Raw genomic sequence first — 18,733 nt, 5'->3', positions numbered from 1 at the left:
CATAAATTTACTATATAACTTCTAGGTATCTACACAAGAGAACTAAAAGCACACACACACACACACACACACAAAACCACCCCAAAACACAATAAAAAACTCCACACATGTCCACACAAAAACTTGTGTGAGTCTTTAAAGATAGCCCCAAACCAGAAACAACCCCAACGTCCACCAACTGTGAACAGACAGACAAAAATGTGGTACAATCACACAATGGAATACTGCTCAGGAATAAAAAGGAACAAACTACTGATACACACTACAATGTGGATGAACTTCAAAAACATTAAGCTAAGTGAAAGAAGGCAAACACGTAAAACCACATATTGAGTTATTCCACTGACATGAAATCCAGAAAAGGCAAACCTATAGTATAGAAAGAGAAAGTAGATTACTGGTTACCTAGGGATTGGGGAGGGGGTGAAACGGGGAGTGACTGCTAATTGTCACCAGGGATCTTTCTGGGATGATGGAAATGTTCTAAAACTGGATTCTGGGGATGACTGCACGACTTGGCAAATTTACTAAAAACCAGTGAATTGTACACTGAATTATATGGTATGTACATTACACCTTACACAAGCAGTTAAAAACATATATATATACACACAGAGCCTACAGCTGAAGCCCTGCACAGCTACAAAGTGTTAAATCTGTGTTTTGGTTGTCCCTCTTACTTTCTTGACTCCAGAGTGGAAAAGATGACATCAGGCTATTAACATTATGAGAATGCAGAATTTTGCTATTCAATTTCCTCTTAAAGATAATAAAGGAGGATGAGGGGAGGGAATCATGCAGGGGGAGCAAATAAATCTGCTCTTTCCTCATTATGGAGTTCAAACCGGGTCACGGCCCTATGAGCTGGTAACCACGAGTAGCTTACTTATTACTGTGCGCTGCCGGCTGGGGTGGTGCTGGGGTCTGGGAACAGAGTCCACCACCCTATGAACACAAGGCCTTTGTAATAGGCAAAGCCAGGCCAGGCATTAGGCTACGCACGACAATGGGCACGCTAAACAATTAGGAAATGAGAAACTACAGAAATTCTTATGTTTAGTTCACATACTAAAATCTAGCAAGAGGGAGGGTATATGGGGATATATGTATACATGTAGCTGATTCACTTTGTTAGACAGCAGAAACTAACACACCATTGTAAAGCAATTATACTCCAATAAAGATGCTGAAAAGCAAAAAAAAATCTAATACAAGCCACTTACCTCCCAAACCTCAAACTTAGGTTTTATTTGTTAAAATCAATATCAACTTAATAACTTTACATAATCAAAAACCTGTAAAACAGGCACACCATGTATGATACCCTAAGACAACCTATGTTGCCTCCCCCCACCCCATCTCTTAAAGAGCCAACTTGCCAAGCACCTATTAAATACACTCACTGCTTTACTCAGTCGGGCCTTACAGCCAATGTGCTAGCTCTGCTTTGCAGACTCATGACGGGCCTCTTCGCAGCAGGACAAGGGACCGGATGGTACCGTTACTATAGACAAGGAGCGGGCTCTCTGGGGCCACGTCTGAGCGCTGTGAGCTGACAGTACTCACTGATGGAAGGCTGGAAGGGGCAGGGTGACAAGCATATGGAACAGCCCCTGCTGGAAAAAGGGTCATGAAAGAGCTAAGTGCGAGGATAAGCTAGTCAGAGTCTCTGTAGTTTTCTGACCATCCATAGCCAGGACACCAAGATGGCCCCTGCCACCTACTCACAGAAGTTCCCAGCTGGAAGCTGCAGCACATGTGCCATGTCCAGAAGACATGCATTTTAGGACCATCTCATACGTCCCTGTACAAAAGTTTCTGAATAGGAAAAAAAAAATAATAATAAGTACATAAGTGATAAGAGGACCAATCTGATAGAAACAGCATGGAATTATTTTTAGTTGAAGTGGATAGGATCTCATGAAAATGAAATGTTGTGGAAAAGAGTATTCAGGCAGGAAAAAGGAAATACTATATTTATCCCCTTCTCCCCCACCACTCTTGAGCATTTCCTCTACTTTGAGAAGAAAGCAATAAAACTGTTTTCCCTCTGCTCAGAGACACAGTGACTCACAGGCACCACTAGCATGGGGAACCCCACGCTTGGGCCCGGAGTACAGAAAAATGCTACCTGACAGGGGTCACACATATATACGGCTGCACACTACTGCAGCGCTTGGGTGAGTGGCACCCCCCCTGGCCTGTGAAATCCTTCCAGCGGCTCTCACTGCTCTGCCTGGGAGAAAACAGGGAGAATGTCCCAACGGCCTCCTCAGGGGCCCACACTGTCCCTGACTGCTGGTGAGCCTGCAGCTGAACTACTGCTCTCTGTCAACAGAGGTAAGAATATTCCAAGAATGCCAAGGACTAACAAAATGACCAGCACTGTTTTCTCATGATTCATTCCCCTCGTCCACATCCCACTTTCTCTCTCATTCCTTAATCTCTATTTAAAATAAACTTCACAGGGGAAAACTAGGGATCAGGTGAGTAAAAGCAGCTACCTGCATAATCTGATAGAGCTAGCTGGCTAATATAACATTTGACATGAAAATTATCCTGCATAAAAAAATACTTCCCTTCCCGTAAAAAATTCAAGCATGCTCATAACTTAGAGGGCACGTGGAGCTTCAATCCTTAGCAATTAAAAAGCCAAAGTCAGTCTACAGGGTTTTGTCCAATGACCCTTTTAACTACTTGAAGATTATATCTAATTATCAAATAATGTTATGGCTTATCAATAAAGACTTCTTCCTAAAAAAATATTGATCCTGGATTTACATAAGCAAGGAAATTCGGAGAAGCCTTTTGAAAATCACGCACAACCCATTACTCATAGTTGAGACAAACACTGGGCCCATTTCTTCTGTGTCTGGGTGGGTTTCTATTAGTAAGTCAGCACCTGGGGAAACTTACTAACTATTCCAAACCAGTTCTACATAAGAATAATAGTTATTGTCAACTCAGACCTCTATAGTTACAGGGTGTATGGGGATATCTCAACACTTGTCTTTAAAAGCTTCCTGGAATTACATAGGGCTCAGGACACCAGCAAGCACTGTACTTCTTGATGGTCAGACTTTTTGCAAATTGAAATCACTTTAATTAAGACCTGAACCCAAATCAATAAAACCGCTCTGATGATTTCAACTAAAATTCTCTTTGGAGCATCCCAGTGGAAACTTCCAACAGAATGTGAGGTAGTATTTCCCTGAGGCAGAGTGGCCCCAAACAGCAGATCCTGCGTCAGCTTGGGAAACAGGTGCACCTCTAGGCATGGCTGGGACCTGCCAGAGAAGTAATGGGGCTGCCTCCCCGGTCTTAACTCTGGGGATACTTCAGCTGGCCCATAGACACCAGGCTGATGTTCCAAACTCATGCCCTTAGGGCCATTCTTCCCGTGGCCACATTTCTTGGTCTATCCTATTGGTTCTCAGGGTTCTCATTAATATACCACGGATGACAAATGACTTTAAACCCTGATAACAGCATTGTAAAAGCCCATCACCACCAACATTAATAACTACTGTTGGTGAGCAATGACACAGTGGCAGCTCTTTGCTAAATGCTTTACAGTAATTATTTTACAGGTGAGGAAACTGAGGCTTAACACAGGCTAGTTTATTCAAGATAAAAAAGCTAGCAAGGGGTGAATATGGGATTTCAACCCATCTGTCTGACTATGAATTCCATATCATGAAGGCCTCTAGGGGGAAGGAAATGTACTTTACGATTTCAATTTACTTCTAAGAGCGCAGATGACCCAAAAGGCATTAGCTGCGGCCATCTCCAAAGTTCTGTGGAGAGAGAAGTTAATGGAAACCACACATGTTCTGGGAAAGGAGAAAAAAAGTGTCCATCCACAACAGATTAACATTTCTCTTGCCAAGAAAACTAGAGTCGGGAAACTGCCTGGGAAGTAAATGCTCTTGACAAATGAACTCTTTATACTGAGCTATTGTTAAAACTGAACTATTGTTAAAATAGTATTTTATTGTTCACTTATTTTAATTTTGAATTATTTCTGATATTACAATTTACTATAATGAGCTGTCTTTTTAAAAAAGGAAGTATTTTTAAATATGCTGTTAACAGTTTTTCACAGGAAAAAGTCCCACCAAGAATACAACAGATATACTTCTTTATTTTTAACCCTCATTTAAACAATGTGTCTCACCCTCCAAGACTATTGGAAGATCACTTTAAATACAAGTAATAAGAATACTGCAGGTCAAATATATTTATAATACATTCCCCTCCCCTTCTCTGTAACAGTGTATGATTGCAAAACAGGTCTGATACAAAAAAATTAAAAACCGAGCAACTATGAATACATGTTCAAGAACTACAACAATCATTTATGGTTATTTTACTCTCTTCTCCTCCTCGTCCTGTTCAAGAATTTGAACAGCAGAGCAAGGAGTCTTGTAGCAACAAGTCAGATTTCCTCTCTTCTTTTATCTTGAACTTCATCAGGATTATAGCACTTCCCAAAAAAATCGAATGTGAAGTTAAGCAAAAGTAAACAAAAACGTATCTTTCACCTTCTGTTCTGGAGCCAGGTTTGCTCCACCTTCACTTTTTCCACTGAGCCTCTCCCTAGGACGGCTCATGATGACAATGACTTTGCATTATGCCCACGGCAGTTCTAGGGAAGCATGAGTCAGAGGCAGAAGCAGACGCAAACAGCGCCAGTTCTGGAAATAGCGGCTGCAGCTTTCCTCCAAGATGGGAGATAGTGGTCACAGTCCCGGCCCAAAACCTCCCCTGCTCAGAGGTCAAAGGCCAATGAAATGGTTAAAGTGTGTGTGTCTGCGTGCACACGCACCCAAGCTCTACATGCACAGTGGTACATCAGTGATCCTTTGATGGAAGATAGTTCAGCATCATTTAGATTCATCTTATGATAATCTGGTGCTCTACGATTAGGTAATGCTACTGTTGACCATGCCAGTGACTTAATCTCTAATAAAGACTCAAAGTATGCCAGGGTTAGCAATACAGGAGTATCATCCAGTGCCTTCTCTCCAGAAGCTTTCATTTTGATGGAAACAAAGGGAAGGGCGCCTTCGACAAGTCTGAAGCAGCTCAGTACCTACCTTTTCTTTTCACCTGCCCACTTGAGACTCTATCTGCCAGTTGCACTGCAGAAAACACACAAGCAGTTTCTTCCGCAAACCATAATATTCCTATTCACTTTGTCCTGCCAACAGTACAGAGAGATCTGGGGGACTAAACCTTTTATAACCCAAGTTCAGCATTTATTAATACTGTTTTGGGGGTAGAGTTGGTGTCATTTGGCCTATAAGCAAATAGCCAATTCAGAAAGATTACAGAAAAACTTCACTTAACTTTAAATTTGCAATACATCAAGGTATGAATATATTTAAACATGGAAAGCAGCCTTGCATTTTAGAAAAAATTATAATGTATTTATTAAAAAATATCTGCACAGACTTAAGAAAAGGCATTTGTGAGAGTACCTTTACTGCATTCCAAAATAAAATGGCTTGTTATCTAGTCACACTATTGTTTGATTAAAAACAGCAAAAACATTTTCATGTCACAGTTGTTTGGTCCATGACAAACATCACAAAAACCTCAAATAACCTATGCCCTGTAAAGTTTACTAACTTAATATGAAAAGCAAAATTTCACACCAACCCTTGAAGACACCTGTCTCACCACGTAGTCTTACCCGCTCTTTGGAAGGCCTGAGCCTTCAAAATCTGACCCAGTCCACACCTAACCAAGCCAGGATGGGAGAGTCCTCCATAAACCATGAAAAGGCCCTCACTCTGGACGAGTTTCTAAGCCACAAGGGGTGGCCTTGGAGTGGCAGCCCGAGTCTCCCAGACCTTGCTTCCTGCCACCCCCAGGTGTCCGTGCCCCAGAACATGATAAAGACCAGCTGCACATGTTTCTCCTGGCCCAGCATCCAAAGCCGTTCCCCCTTCCACAACCCTACTTCGAGGAGCTGCCCTGGCAGATAGCTGAAAAGAGCACGGGGGGACAGAGCCGGGCCTGGTCCCAGGCCAGCACTGTGGACCCCCATGTTCCCACATGTGAAACAAGGGTTGGAGTCAGAGAAGCAGTAAGGCCTTCCCCCAGTCTAACAACTCCAGTCCTGTACAGCATTCCAAATAAAGCGCTGAAGTGAAGCGTGAGTTGTTGAGCTCTCCATGAGATGCTCTGCCCCCTCTGTTCACTCTTGTGGCCCAGCACACTCAAGTGTCAAGGACTTCAAGTAGCTTTCATAACATTTTATTCACTAGCACACTCCTCCAGGTGCTTGATTTATCATTTTTCCAGGAATTTTAGACAGCTCCTAGCTGGTGATTTTATTTTCTTAAGTTACCTGAACTTTTTAGTTCTTTCTGATGTTCTGTGCAGCTGCACTACACAACAATGCTATTTCCACAGATCCAAAAACTATGTTCTAAACTATGTTAGAAACTCAAGATGACCAAGAACCATTTTAGAGAATATAATCATTTCAAGACAACTACCTGTACTAGGATTCACTTTTTGTCAGGAAATAAACTGAACATTGCAACCCTGCCTAGTGAAAGGTAACAGAGGTAGTTTTCCCCTTAGACCAGAAACATACTGCAAAATGACAACAGAGGAGAAGGTATGCCCAATACTCAGTGCCATTCATTAGCTCATATCTGTATAAGCTCCACCAGCCTTCAAAGGAACTTCAAATCATAATAGTTTGGGGAAAAGAAATAAAAACAATGACTTGAGTACAAAAAATGATTATAGACTGATTTTAAAATGGAGCTTTGCTAGAATAGAAATCTTATCAACAGCCTGAAGAGCACTTTGAGAGCTTCCTGTTTGGAACAAGAACAATGACAATTTACTATACTGTAGTAGACAAACTGAAGAGAGATGCAAATGAAACAGTAGAGTAGCGCTGAGAAATAGGACCGGTCTTCTTGAATAAAGTCAAAAGATAGAGACAAAACATACAGACTTGTATGAGTACTACCGCTATATTTGCTGCAAACCAAAGAACAATTACAGGAAGAAATCAAGGCTGGTTTGTGGGGGGGGGAGGTTTGTTTTTGTTTTTTGGGTTTTTTTGGTCTGTAAATAAATTTAAGAATGTTTTCCTATCTCACCACTGTGGAGAAGGAAAAAAAAAACAAATGAATGATGTCTATCCACATGCTATCAGGTAGTCAGTCTTTCACCATCTTATTTGAAGAGGTGCTCCAAAATGTAGTAAATGCTTCGTAAGTGCCAGCTGTTTTAGATAAGACACCTCACTTAACTCCCACAAGGCTCTGGCAAGACGAGTATCCAGCCCCTTTGACAGGATGACACGTGGTGGTACAGTCATCAGGGGTCCACCTTGGGAGCCAGGCCCAAGCCACCCAAGGTCTGCATACTTCAGGAAGGGTCACCTCTCCAAGACATTAGCACCCCTCTGCAGAAAACAACTGGATTTCATCAGACAAAACTCCAGAGACATAAGAATGGATCATTCTACAAAGATCAAAAGAAAGGCACACCTAACAAGGCTACGCGGACAAGGAGGACCAGGTCACAGGGAGACAAGAGTCGGAACAAATGTAGGTCACGACGACTCCAACTGACACGTGAGGGCTCTAGGCTCAGTGACTCATTTGGGGATCTTGGGTGAGACATTCAGATTTTCCATTTACTGCACTACTGCCTTCTGATCTGCAAAATGGAGGACAAAAGTTTATTAGGATTATCTAGATACTTACAGATCCTCACAAGAAATAAAAGCCTTAAGTATAAAAAACATGGTTTAATACCCATGAGAATGGCTAACATAAAGAAATCTGACAATACCAAGTGCTGATGAGGAAGCACAGAAACTGTAACCTTAAACATTGCTGGTGGCAATTTTTAGTAGTTTCTTAAAAATTAAACATACACCTACCAAAAGGCCAAGCCATGCCAGTCCTAGGTATCTACCCAAGAGGAATATGTCTACATGAAGATAGTTAAACCACTATTCTAACAGCCAGACACTGCAAAAAATCCAAACATCTATCAACCAATAATAGATAAACAAAATGTAATACATCCACACAACAGAATACTTCATAATAAAAAGGAACAGGGACTTCCCTGGCGATCCAGTGGTAAAGACTCTGCGCTCCCACTGCGGGGGGGCACGTGGTTTGATCCCTGGTCGGGGTAAGATCCCACATGCCGTGGGCAACTAAGCCCACGTGCCACAACTACAGAGACCTCGTACCGCAACGAAAGATCCTGCATGCTGCAACTAAGACCCAACACAGCCAATAAATATTAAAAAATAAAAGAAATATGGTATTCCTTATTAAAAAAAATGCTTGTTTGACTTATAGAAAGATACATAAAATGATCAATGATTTGGATATACACTTAATGCCATTTTTGTGGCCTACCTCACAAGTTCATTTGTTCTCATCACCAAAAAATAAAAAGAGTATATAACTGTTCTTTAAAATACTATAATTAAAAAAAAAAAAAGAGGTCACCTGTGGTGCTGAAAACACGTGGAATACTTTCTGAATAAGAGAACACAACATCCAAAAATCACAAGAGGGGGCAACTCTGAAGAGCTCTGGAACTTGAAGTCACCACCCCTAACTCTGAAACATTCTCATTTCTCATTTTGCCTTGAAACCAAATATTTAGGGGGAAGGAAAAAACCCAAAACTGAATGATGCAAATAGAAGGAAAAAAAATAGAGAAATAGAATGAAAAATTTACATCCTCAAGTTCAGAGGTAGCCTAAACTTACTGCAGCACATTGATTTCACATTAGTGAGCCAAAGAGAAATACAGCTTACCCTTGAGCAATGTGCGTTTAAACTGCATGTGTCCACTTACATGTGGATATTTTGCGTTAGTAAATACTACAGTACTACATGATCCATAGTTGGTTGAATCCAGGGATGTGGAGGAACCTCAGATATGGAGGACTCACTGTAAGTTAGTTATACCTGAATTAACCTCCAGGTTGTTCAAGGGTCAACTATACTGACTTCACAGTTTCAGTATGTTCTTATGAAGACAATCTGAATTTTGAGAACAGAAATTATGGCATCCTCAATTCTACAAAATAACAAAAGTTGAATGAACTGGAACACATATTTGTATCCTGCTATTAGCCCGGACAAGGCTTGTGGATAATGCAAATAGCCCAAAGTGATATGACTTCCTTTCCTTATGAGATCCAAATTGCTCTGTATACATACCTAATGTACCTCTGATACAGGTTTCATTCAATTCTGTTTTCTTCTGTTTCTGGTTTTTTACATCTCAACTGTAAACTCTCTGAGGACTGTTTTCCATTCATCTCTGTACTCCCTACTCCTTACTCAGGGTTTTGTGTGTTGTGGATATGCAATGAAGTTAGTAAATAAATTGTTTAAATAAATACAGAATTTAATAAGGAATGCATTACACAGAATCATAAACAGTATTACATTTCTAGCCTTGGGTTTCCAAATCATTCTGATTCATAAGTGTCAGAAGAATTTTTATGATGGGTTCCAGCCTTACTTGCAAAACATGGATGCATTTATTTTTTAAAATCACATATTCAATAAAGACACTAACACTATTTATATGTACGTCAATCAAACCCCTATCTGTGCTTACAAATCAGGTAAAAGCATTAAAATGGATTCAGTTAATTCAATTACTCCATTTCCCACCATAACTTCCAGGCTGCATGTGTAAAGGGCTCCTTTATCAAAACAAGGCCCAGGAATGGAAACTCTAGTCCAGGGTAGCCTCAGGTAAAATGCATCATATACTCATATCCTTAGTTTGTGCTACATTGGTTTGGATTTATTTATCACATGCTATCTTGTAAATGATCTTTGATATGCTGTGTGTTTTATCTCCCATGGCCAGAAATGACATCTCCTGTTTCTTTGGCATTTTCCAGCAGCTTCTTACACAGGGCCTTATATACAACAAATCTAAGAAAATATGTTGACTGATTAGACTGATTTAGGTTTTCAGCTCTCCTCATTATCTGAAAAAATACAGTCCTTTAACTTTTTTTCCTCTGCATTGTTTTATGCACATATAAGCTAAAATCACATAAACCCAGAGTTTTGTGCGGGAAACTAACATATGACAGGAAAGAGTATGAGAAGAATACAATGGAGATGGAGTTTTCTAAATGAGATGCTTGCAAAAAGCACCAGTGCTTTTAGGCCAGCAATTCTACCAGAGTGGATCAGGGTGAGTTTATTTACTGCCAGAATACAGACAGAAGACTTCAGGGTATCCACTTTAGATTTCTCACAAATATAAAGCCAACTCAAATCCGACTGACTATAAAATGAAGTACTGTAAATTTTAAAGTTCCTGACAACAAAGCACTTTAAAGGGTAACAAGAAAGTAAAATAAATTTAAAGCACTTTATATACAGTATCTCACTTGGTCTTCAAATCCACTCCCTGAGCAGGCAAAAATAGTTATCATTATTCTCATTTTACAGATGAAGAAAATAAAGCTGAAAAGCAAGTGACAATTGGGAAAACGGACCCACAATGAGTTATATTAAAGAAAAATTGGGGGAATTTACAGAAAAAAATCTGGGCATCCAGGAAAAAAAACCAGGTCACTCTGAGGAAAAGAAATGAGGCCACTGTCAAACTTCATGCAAGACAATGGAGGAACACATCTAGGATACTTAAAGAAAATATGAGCCAAGGATTTTATGTCTAGTTGAACTGACCCTCATGTATAAAGAACACAAACTTATAAACATACAAGAACTCAGGAACTACTGCTGCCCCAAGCTCTTCCTGAGAAATCTACTATAAAACTGGCTTCAAAAAACCAAAATGACTGAAGATCAATAGAAAGGTAGATGATGAGCATTAAATATAGACGTACTTGCAGAATTAAAACTAAGTGATTTTATAAAGGATACAGTATAATATGTAATGGTTACATGCTCTGACATTGTAGGTACAGAACAACTATCAAAAAGGGGAGGGGGGATGAGAAGATTATATGAAAAATACTATTAGTTTGTTGACTGTGTCATAGGTATTTATCTGGAAGCTGAAAGATAACACCTCAAGTCACAGGATGGAAGTCAGAGCGGGGTGGGGCAAGAAAAGGTTAGTATCTAATTTTACTATTGCTCACAGCAGGAAATCAATACACATGAGCAAAAAAAAGTGGACAAGAGGCAGAAATGTGTTATCATGTCAAAGTAACCATTAGAACAAAAATACAAGCCTTCCTAAATGCCAAAAAATGGACAAAAGAGAAAAAATGTATCATAAAACTGTAAATATTAATTTTATAATTAATACAAATTGGCTTCAATGGCCTAATAAATAAAAGGATTTTCAGATGAAAGCAAAAGTCAAGCGACAAACTTAAGGAGCACATAATTAGGTGGCAGAGTTGGGATCAGTGTCAGTCTTCCTGGCTCTGAGCTCTCTTTATAGAAGAGATGAAAAAGATGACCCACGACAGCCAGGAAAGGTCTACCAAATGTGCTTTAATGGAAACCTCCGTCATTAGAGAACAAAATGAAAACCTGGACATTTAAAATTTTTTTAAATGCAAAAGCCAGGTATAACTTTACAGAAAGGTACCATCTGTAAGATTCACTCATCTAATTCATTCCACAAATATTTACTGAGGCTGTATGTGATCAGGTCCTTTTCTAAGTACTGGAAACACAAGGCTTGAGTGTCATTTTTCCTTTGTGCAGAGACCCAGAAATATAAATGAAGTACATGTTGGCTAGACTTAAAGACACATGCTAGTGTCGGCCTCCTAAAATAGAAGATTAATGGAAACAATGACAGGCCCTAAACTACACTGACACCAGTAGGTGCTACTAAAATAATGCATCTTATTAGTGCCATATGATACCAGGCACAAAACAGCAGCTCATTAAAATGCCTAAGATGAGAATGATTGCCAAGTAAAGCATTCTGTCACAGGAATGTAACTAATGCTTCCTATAAAACTAAAAGTCACAAAAATTTCCTCTGCCCGCCTCCCTTTTCTAGCCAAACTCTTATGTTTTATATTAAAATGGCTTTCATCTCTCACGGCACATAAGAGTTGATGGCTGCTGGCATCAAATCTGCTAAAATCAACAATGGTGTAATTATCTGCACACTTTCAAGTGTTTCCAAAATACATGCTGGTTGAGATTTTCCTAACTTAGAAACGTATGCTTTATGCTGGTGGTCTAGGAATGTCAATAGCCTGGGTTAAAAAGAATTTTTAAGTCTTGCCCAAAGCATTCTTTTCTACAACAATTATTCGATTTGTTTATAACTCATCTACCTCCACAAAGCATCTGACATATCATATTGCTATTTTGTGAAACTACTTTAATGGTACAGTTACATGAGTTGATACATGTAAAGCACTGGGAAGAGTGCTTGACACATGACAAGTGTCAGCTATTATTACAGTAATAGTTCCATTCAAAGATTCTTTTTAAAATATGTGAATAAGTGCATGAGGGTAAGTGGATGACTTTTAAATTTTACCCATCATGCCAGCTGAAAATGGGAAGGAATTTTAGTACACTCAAAATTCGCACTTTTCTTTAAAGAACTGCAGATTCTTTAAAAAAATCTACAAAATAGATGAAAATTTAATGCTATGAAATTATACAGATCAGACTTCCTTCCTGAGGCTACCAAAAATACATTTTATCAGCAATTCTTCCTTGGTCCAGCTGAGGAAAAAAAAAAAAAACAAACAACAACCAAGATCTTGTGAAACCAGATCTAACCTGAGACCTGGTAGAGAAAATTTAATAAGTTATGTATTTGTTAGGGATTTACAAGGAAAAAAGGGAGACGCACAAAAAAGACTGTGTTCCAAATATTTCAGCAATAAAATAACGAATTGCATATTAACAGTGCTATAATTACCCCTTTTGTTTGGTTTCTTTGTAATTATTTTTAATAAATTATTCTGCCTCCTCCTATCACTCAAGTAAGTTGTCATCCAAAGGCACAATCAGTACAACACAGGACACAAAGCCACTCACTGATAGGGAAGGCGTAAGAGAGGGCGGCTGGTGCCTCAAGAGCTGTGACTCATTAGAATCCATAAAGCTTTTCTACGAGATCAAGTATCAATGAAGCTATTGTAAGAGGTTACAGCTATATAAATGTAGACTAGTTATGAATTCTCACATGGCAAGAGCATTTTCGAAAAGAGGAAAGGGCACCAGTGCCTGGGAAACCACTCAACACGAATGCTGCCTCAGTTACATAAGAGTGGCTGCCCACACCTACCATCTTGCTAAATGCAGGTAGTGCCTATAAAGAGAAGGGACCCCTTGGTTCAGCACTCCCTAAATTCATCTTGTGCCGTTTTGCCAAGCTTTGTATCCTAAGAGCTCCAGAGTCAAGCCTAACACCGTTGCCGTCTGCTGTTACAGATCCAAGAAAAAAACCAGAAAATTTTTATTAGTCTTAAATACTGTTTTCCAGAAATCATAAACCAAATAGAAAACAGATCTTTGTCACAAAAGACAAATAGCAGTAAAGCACTTTATTAAATAGTTTAAAATTTGTACCTACCTTTATCATTTTGAATATTTCAATATCAGAATTGTAATAAAAACATTCTCCTAGAATGTGTAAAATTTTAAAAGGAGCAATAAATGTGGCAAAATGCATAAGCCAAGTTGGATTTAAAAAATCTTCTGTGAATTATTATCAAGGTTATCAATGATTTCAGTTCAGAATCAAGAGTGCGGAAAGAACAAATGAAAAAGCCAAGTAAAAATGGTCCAGAATTTAGGAAGGATATTATCACAAAGAAAACAGTTCCAGTATCTTTCTCTCAAAGACTCAGAAAATAGAATTTACCATTTAGATCCCACTAAAATGGCCGCTAAATACTATAAATCCAGTTTCACAACCATCTTTCTAGATTTTCATGTTTTACTCAATATTTCAAGGAAAATTTCACCAAATTTTAAACAATTTTATGCTTACGGGTATTATTTTTCAGGTTCTGGCAGAAAAGAATAATTAAGGTAACCTTAAAGGGTGCTTTTGTTGGAGACCATTTGCACCTAGCATTTCTTATGACTAATCGTAACACAGGCCAACCTTACCCTCGCCAAGACACTTGCTTGTAAACAAACTAACACACATGAAGGAGCGCTTGTTAATAATAACAGCAAACCTTAGTATTGTTGAATTTTCAATGTTTTGAAAGTATGCCAATGAATACTTCTGACATCATCATATTACTTACTGATGACTAGAAATGAGTATTTTTAAAATTTGTTCTATTTTCAGATGTGCATGAAGTAGAAAAGGTGCTTCTTTCGAATATGAAAATTGGAATTTTCTTCCTCTAAAGAAATCATAATGCCAGTCAGATATTTTCTTCAAATATATGATTTCATAAATTATTATTTAATCCTTAGAATACTGATTAAAGAATTATCAAAAATGCTGTATTATCATGTATATATTTATAAGAACATTATATTAGTCCTTAATCTTTCAATATGATAGATAATTTGTATTTATCTTTGAACCAGTTAAAAAGCAGAAAAAAAAAATGTGTGTTCTTCCAAAACCAGTAGTCATTTAGTAAAATCTATTAACATTATTTTTAAAAATATACATTATACAATTCACTGTGGCAATCGCCATTGTTTAACTCGCCCCTCGCAGAGCAGGCTGATCCATTCATCCTAGTTGTTCTTTGTATAGTTGTTCACATTCCCCTTGCCCTTCTGTTGCATAAATTATTCAAACTAAATAAAAGGAACTCGAAATAGTGAAAAAGGAAGAATATCAGAATGTAAGGAGAAAATACCTGAGGACCAGAAGCAAAAGAGAGGTGAGTTTTGTAACTAAAAATGAAGAAAACAAAAAACAATGTAAAGGAATTCAGTTACACCAGTGGAAAAGGGGCTAAAACATAAAGTAAAATGGAAATAAGTGTCAGAGAAAATAGGAGAAAATGCAGACAAAAGAATGACGCATCTACAGAAAAGACAAGAAATGAAAATCCAAAAGACAGCATAGAAAGACAGTAGAGCTATCTGGTGGGTGTGTGGGAATGACACAACACAGCAGTAGGCCAGGAAAGGCCAGGAGAGCATCTTAAATCACTTTTCCGGTGGTACCTCTCATTCACCCAGCTTACTTTATTTCATTATTCGTTATTTTAACCCACAGCTGAGCACAGTATAAGTTTGTTTTGCTTCTCCTTCTGAGTTCACTGAAAACCTCAACTAGTATTTCAAGTTACACCAGGCTATGCCTACCACTGAGCGCCTTCAAGATTTTAAGGGGGGAAAATAATCATTCCTGTAAGATTCCATTCTTTAACGTTTAACTCCTCACTAAACGTCCCTCTTCAGACTCTGGCCTTGCACCACTGCTTTCTGTTTTCCTTCCTCGAGCAGGTCAGTAAAAATCATAGGAAAAATGTTATGACCCTAGCATAGTTAAATACAGACCAGTCATCCCACAAGTTCACTCATCAGGGCTGAATCCTGCCTGAGGCCTGAAGGTGCAAATACAGACTTAGGGGATGGAGGAAAGGGCAGCAGGAGGGAGAGAAAGGGGCAAAGACAAAGTAGGCAAATAAAAGCAATGGCTAGATTTTAAATGTACAACCAACCAGAAACGACTAAAACTCATATTCTTATTTTACAGTTACATAAAATGAATAAAAGCAGAAAACGCCATAGTTTTATTCTAACGTTGCAGAAAAACAGTAAACGCATGAAAAAAGAAAAGTTGACTTCTGGCATGGCAAACATTTAAAAAAACTTACTAAACTCAATAGTAAGTTAACTACCTAGATTCCTAAGAATAACAGGTTCAAATCCCAGCAAAAAGTTAACAAATGACCTATTTGAATACTCATAACCACAGAATTTGATCTGCATTTTGGAATAGACACTCGGGCAATCAGAGGACACACCTCGGCTACCAGCTGCAGTATAGCTTCTGTGCCTTTCAGAACTTGTTCTCATGCCCTTGGCAGCTGATCGTTCCCCCTTTCTAAACCCTGCCCTTGAAAATACTGCATATGCTTTGCGTCAGTGAGCTCCGAACTCTCTCCCTGGTACGGCAGAGGCAAAACAGTGGGCAAAGAGCTCAGCTGCTGTACAGAACCAGAAGAAAAGACGGGAGACGCTGATAATTAATGTTGTCTGATACAATTCTGAAATTTGCCACCTTCTTGCCCTGCCCACCTCCACCCTCAAAGCTAGTCAGCTTTAAGCTTCATTCCTGGAAAGGAAGCTCAGCATGATGGTCTCAACCCACTTCATTTTCATGTCCTCCTCAAAATTGCTGCCCACAAATTCTAAGGAAAGTCAAAAGTGCGTCCTCCCCATAAGCTCCAACACAACAGCCTCTCTCAAGGAGAAATGGTTCAATGAAGAACTCCAGTTTTCCTGGAAGGCAAAATCCTCAGTCCCTACCCTTCTCATTCTCAGAAGGCAGTGGTCAGGTCATGGGTGTCACAGATAACGGTTACTTCAAATTCAGATTTTGGTAGTGATGGTAGCTGGTAATCCACAAAGATAAGGGCTTCCCCTTCTTTTATGCATGATACATTGTGTGCTTGGGTAATCTTACTTTGGGTTTAAAAAAATAACAGCTAAAAAATATTTTTTAAAATACTAAATAAGCCGTAACTCTTTTTCCTTCTTTGGACATTTTATGGTCTCATCTATCCATCACCTCACAAACATTTTTAAAAACACCTAGACCATGAAAGTTAAACAAACACGACCTACCATAGCATGTTAAGGTATGGTCAGAAAACTCAAGCCCGTTCAAAATGACAACTTTTTCTATTACTGTTTAACTGAAGTGACATATATGACTCTTTGTTTAAAGAGTCACACTCTTCACACACTGGATGTCTCCTTACAAATGACTATACTCCTAGGCCAGTTCTTTTTGCAATTCTCTCAGAAGCTGCCCTTGGTATCCTTAAATGCACTCCGAAACTTTGGTATCACCTTCATTATGATGTGCTTTGTGCACATTCTCGGACGCTGCAATGCCCATACTAAGGCAACACATCACAGAAGTTGGCAGCAATGCTATCAGCAAGAATTTGGCTTCAGAATCAGAAGTGATTCATCATACATTCTAGCAGCAGAAAAACAACACACTGCTATTTTAATCCCTTGGTGCTTTCAAGAATCAAAAAACAGTAAAATAATTAAATCAAAAGCAACGAAAATCATATCTGCTGTAAGGTTTGTCAAAACATTATTCACTTTTAAGAGTTTTCAACGAAATCACTCAGGAAACAACAGACTACTTACCTTATTTCGTTATTACTTATTACAATGACAAATCAAGTTTTGACTTAACACAATTTCAGGAGAAAACAGGTAGTCCAAACTTCTGCAAAGTAGCATACTGAAATTCTAAGTGTAGAAAAACAAACTTCTCATTTGCATTAGTAAATAAAATCTCTCCTACTGTTTCAAAAGTAATACACTTCTTTCATCTTCTCTCTCCATTTTTGAGAGTACTCTAAAGTCTAAATGAATGAGTGTGCTACTGTCTCTATCACCACCAAGGAGAGAAACCTGATACTGTGGGTGACTTATTCAGAACAACCCCCTTTTTTAGAGGTAGTTATATAATAATATATTACCATAATAAATACTACTGGTCTAATGTAATAATGGAACTCGCTTATGTCCTAACGCTCTATTTAATAAGCATGAAAGAAATCTCTATCCCGGGTCATTCTAACTTCCTGAGAACACAGTACGTTGATAGTCACTAGAATTATCAACCAGCGTTTCTACAGAACTATTCAGGTAAATCTAACGTTTACTGCAAACTTAAAAAAAAAGCTACTCTGTCGTTGCGACCAAGTATTCAGGGGCAGATGGGGAGACTGATCAAGAACTCCATCCAGTGCTCTCTTTCGGGGACCCCTACCTTTTCCAACACTTCTGTCTCCTTTCGTTTCCGTTTTCGGGGTCTCCTGTTCACTCGGACCCATTTGGCGACCTGAAGTTCAAAAACCACAGGGCATTTTAAACACAGAACGACGGGTCCTGAGGGCCGCCCCTCAGCGTGAGAAAGAAACGATCGACAGCCTCGCGACATAGCCTTCCTCGGCTTCACCTGGGGGAGCCACAGGCACCCTTCGGGGCTCGCGGGGCCGCCTCAGCGCAGGGGGCCCTCGGGTCTGCAGCGAGCCGAGGCCGCGACCTTCGCCCCGGCCGCTCCCTCCTTCATGGGCCCGATTTGCCGCCCCCGCGCCGGTACGAGCCAGAGCCCCCGAACGAGGGCCATCTTACCCACCGCAGACGTGCGTCGCCGCCGACCGGGGTCTCCGCGCCGGGGATGCAACGCCCGACCCACCGCCCGGGGAGGGAGGGGAGCCCAAGGACCGCGCCGCCCGCACTCACCTCGGCGCTCACTTGCCGCGCGAGCCCGCACTCCGCCCCGGCCAGGCGCTCCCTCTGCAGCGGCTGCAGGGGAAGGGGACAGAGTCAAGTTTTTCCCGGGAGCCGCCCCAGCCTCCCTCCCCCGCGCCCCACTAACTCGGCGCGCCAACCACGTACCTCGCCCGCGGTAGGTGAAGGTGGGAGCCTGGCGCCGGAACCCTCGCCCAGGGCCGTCCGCCCCGCCAGCCCGCCAGAGAGCCGCGAACGCTCGAGGCCCGCAACACCTAAGGCACACCGCGGGCGGCGGGCGAGCGCGGGGCCGGGGCGGCGGCGCGGGC

At 40.1% G+C, this 18,733-nt stretch overlaps 1 protein-coding gene across 1 annotated transcript in view; it reads right to left on the bottom strand.

Annotated features, from left to right (window-relative positions):
* AOPEP (aminopeptidase O (putative)) overlaps positions 1-18,733 on the bottom strand; it is a 379,363-nt gene that overhangs the window by 64,645 nt on the left and 295,985 nt on the right. Inside the window, exons 12-13 of the mRNA XM_082469690.1 lie at positions 18,417-18,479; positions 17,941-18,012 (exon numbers count right to left, since the gene is read on the bottom strand). Of these exons, the coding sequence (XP_082325816.1) occupies positions 17,941-18,012; positions 18,417-18,479 (135 nt within the window). The remainder of the gene's footprint in view (positions 1-17,940; positions 18,013-18,416; positions 18,480-18,733) is intronic.

This window comes from Balaenoptera physalus (genome assembly GCF_965194825.1).
Source record: "Balaenoptera physalus genome assembly, chromosome: 7".
In the NCBI taxonomy this organism is placed as follows: Eukaryota; Metazoa; Chordata; class Mammalia; order Artiodactyla; family Balaenopteridae; genus Balaenoptera; species Balaenoptera physalus.
Note: the sequence above shows the minus strand (reverse complement) of the source record. Positions and strands in the feature narration are given on the sequence as shown.